General features: G+C 64.5%; 1 protein-coding gene across 2 annotated transcripts in view; it reads left to right on the top strand.

The window, feature by feature from the left end:
- The window catches only part of MAD1L1 (MAD1 mitotic arrest deficient-like 1 (yeast)), a 19,742-nt gene that overhangs the window by 10,499 nt on the left and 6,454 nt on the right, over window positions 1-2,789 (top strand). For both annotated transcript variants that reach the window (XM_010832654.1, XM_010832655.1), the window contains exons 5-7: window positions 628-752; window positions 1,221-1,302; window positions 2,613-2,743. In XM_010832654.1, the coding sequence (XP_010830956.1) occupies window positions 628-752; window positions 1,221-1,302; window positions 2,613-2,743 (338 nt within the window). The remainder of the gene's footprint in view (window positions 1-627; window positions 753-1,220; window positions 1,303-2,612; window positions 2,744-2,789) is intronic.

Raw genomic sequence — 2,789 nt, 5'->3', positions numbered from 1 at the left:
CCTGCCCGGGGACAGCCACAGCGGAGCCCCATCACCAGCAGGTTGTCTGGGGAGGCTGCGGTCCGTGCCCGTGTCCGCCCGGTGGGCTCGCTGTCCCGTGGCTGGGCTGTGGGCCCACCCCCCCCTGCCTTCCTCAGTGACCGCGTCTGGCCTGGGCGTGCATCAGGCTCTGCGGTGCTCGGGCCGCTCCCGTTTGTCCTGAGGACAGCCTCCACCCCCGCTCCTGCGTTCTTGGCGGGTGCCTGGCTGGTTCACAGGTAGCATCTTGTGCAGAGCTGGGATGGGGCAGTTGGAGAAGGAATCCAGGCTGAGAGGGAGAGCAGGTGTGGAGGGGGAGCCGTGCGTCGCTGCCGAGGACCGGGGCTGCGTGCATGCGGCCGGTGGGACCACGGAGGGGCTGTGGGGCCGCCCGGTGCGGTCGCACCCATCCTGGCCTGCAGTGTCCTCATGCCTGAGGCCGTCTGTCATCGCGGCTCGGCTCGAGGGGAGATCATGGGCTCTGAAGGAGGAGCCGCCTGGATGGGGGCCGGCTCTGGGGAGAGCGTTGGCCCCTGAGTTTCCGTGTGAGGGGCTCCCCTCCGTGCCTGTGCCGGAGACAAGGGTGAGTGGCTTGCGTCTCGCTTTCAGACCATCACCACGTTGAAGGGGAGGCTCTCGGACCTGCAGTGGAGCGTGATGAACCAGGAGATGCAGGTCAAACGCCTGGAGTCTGAGAAGCAGGAGCTGAAGGAGCAGCTGGACCTGCAGCACCAGTGAGTGGAGGGCGGGCAGGGCTGCCAACTTCCAGGCCAGGTGTCTTCCCCCCTGTGCCAGGCGAGCCTGGAGGTGCGGTGGAGACGCGCTCTCCTGTAGCTGGCAGCCTCTGCCTTACCTGGCGCTGTCTGGGCGGTCTGGCCGCTTGGTGGGCCGTGGACGTGCAGTCCTGAGCGGGCCCTGGGCTTCAGCTGTGCCTGGGCCGGCAGCAGCTTCTGTTGTGAGAACTGTGGAGAGAAAGGAGAACCTTGGGAAGGGAGCTTGCAGGTGGTCGAGACTTAACCACCTGCCCTGAGATTCAGGCCACAGAGGCCCGGACCCTGGGGCCTCCTTGCAGTAGGGAGTGTGTGAATGTGTGCGTATTTGTGTGTGAGTGTGCGCGTGTCTCTGCTGGAGAGCTTTGAGAGTGAGGACAGTTGTTGGCTTCACCACCTGCCTGTTTTTGCACGTGTTCCTTCTCTCAATAGGAAATGGCAGGAAGCTAACCAGAAGGTTCAGGAGCTCCAGGCCAGCCAAGAAGTGCGAGCAGACCAGGAGCAGAGGATCAAGGTGAGCGGCCCGTGTCTGGTGGGCTTCACAGTGCTGGTTCAGCCCCCTGTGACCCATGGGGCATGCTCACTGGCGTCCGGGGAAGTTAGCCGCCTGTGTCTACCGCAGCTGTTCACACTGCTGGTCATCTCCTTGCGCCCCAGGCCCCGTGCCAGGTGCTGGGGCGCGGCAGAAAGTAAGGGGTGGGTGCTGCTCCCAGGAAGCTCGCGCTCTGCCTGAAGGTCAGAATCAAGCACATAGAGTAGAAAGTAAGCGTGCGGCACCTCAAGTACCGGGGCTGCTCTGAGGACCGAGCAGGACTGGGCCGGGAGCAGCCTGCCCAGGTGGCACGGCCTGCTCAGGCGGACTGAGCAGAGCTGACCCCTTAGTGTTGGCTGAGCAACCGCCCGGTTTAGTCCTGGGCCCATGTTCTTAACCTGCTCTGTGATCTGTTTTGGAGTTTCGCCAGCTCCCCATGCAGCCTGGGGACTCCATGTAGGGAAGGAAGGCCTTGTTGTGCAACGACTCAGTCGTTACGCTGCACCCGGGGACAGCGAGCAGAGTGTGCGGAAGGGTGGTCATCTCCATCCCGGGGACAGTGAGCAGAGCGTGCGGAAGGGTGGTCATCTCCACCCCGGGGACAGCGAGCAGAGCGTGCGGAAGGGTGGGTCTCTCCACCATGAGACAGCGAGCAGAGCGTGCGGAAGGGTGGTCATCTCCACCCCGGGGACAGCGAGCAGAGCGTGCGGAAGGGTGGTCATCTCCACCCCAGGACAGTGAGCAGAGCGTGCGGAAGGGTGGTCATCTCCACCCCAGGACAGTGAGCAGAGCGTGCGGAAGGGTGGTCATCTCCACCCCAGGACAGCGAGCAGAGCGTGCGGAACGGTGGGTCTCTCCACCACGGGGACAGCGAGCAGAGCGTGCGGAAGGGTGGTCATCTCCACCCCGGGACAGCGAGCAGAGCGTGCGGAAGGGTGGTCATCTCCACCCCGGGACAGCGAGCAGAGCGTGCGGAAGGGTGATCATCTCCACCCCGGGACAGCGAGCAGAGCGTGCGGAACGGTGGGTCTCTCCACCACGGGGACAGCGAGCAGAGCGTGCGGAAGGGTGGGTCTCTCCACCACGGGGACAGCGAGCAGAGCCGTGTGGAAGGGTGGGTGTCTCCACGGAGGCTTTGCTGCGCGTCCTTGTGCCAAGTGTGTGCCAGGCTCCTGCCCCGTGGGCAGCACTGCACGTGACTCACGGGGGCTGTAGCCCTGGAGGCTGTTGAGGCCTGGGAGCGCTTGGTGTCTGTGACTGTCTCTCTCCTCTCTGTCTCCCACCTCCATCAGGATTTGGAGCAAAAGCTGTCCCTGCAGGAGCAGGACGCTGCGATTGTGAAGAACATGAGGTCTGAGCTGGTGCGGCTGCCAACGATGGAGAGGGAGCTGCGGCAGCTGCGGGAAGAGAATGCCTGCCTGCGGTGAGGGGCCAGGGGTGTGTGCCTCTGTGTGTGTGTGTGTGTGTGT

This window comes from Bison bison, unplaced genomic scaffold (genome assembly GCF_000754665.1).
Source record: "Bison bison bison isolate TAMUID 2011002044 unplaced genomic scaffold, Bison_UMD1.0 scf7180017862013, whole genome shotgun sequence".
NCBI classification, from domain to species: Eukaryota; Metazoa; Chordata; class Mammalia; order Artiodactyla; family Bovidae; genus Bison; species Bison bison.
Note: the sequence above shows the minus strand (reverse complement) of the source record. Positions and strands in the feature narration are given on the sequence as shown.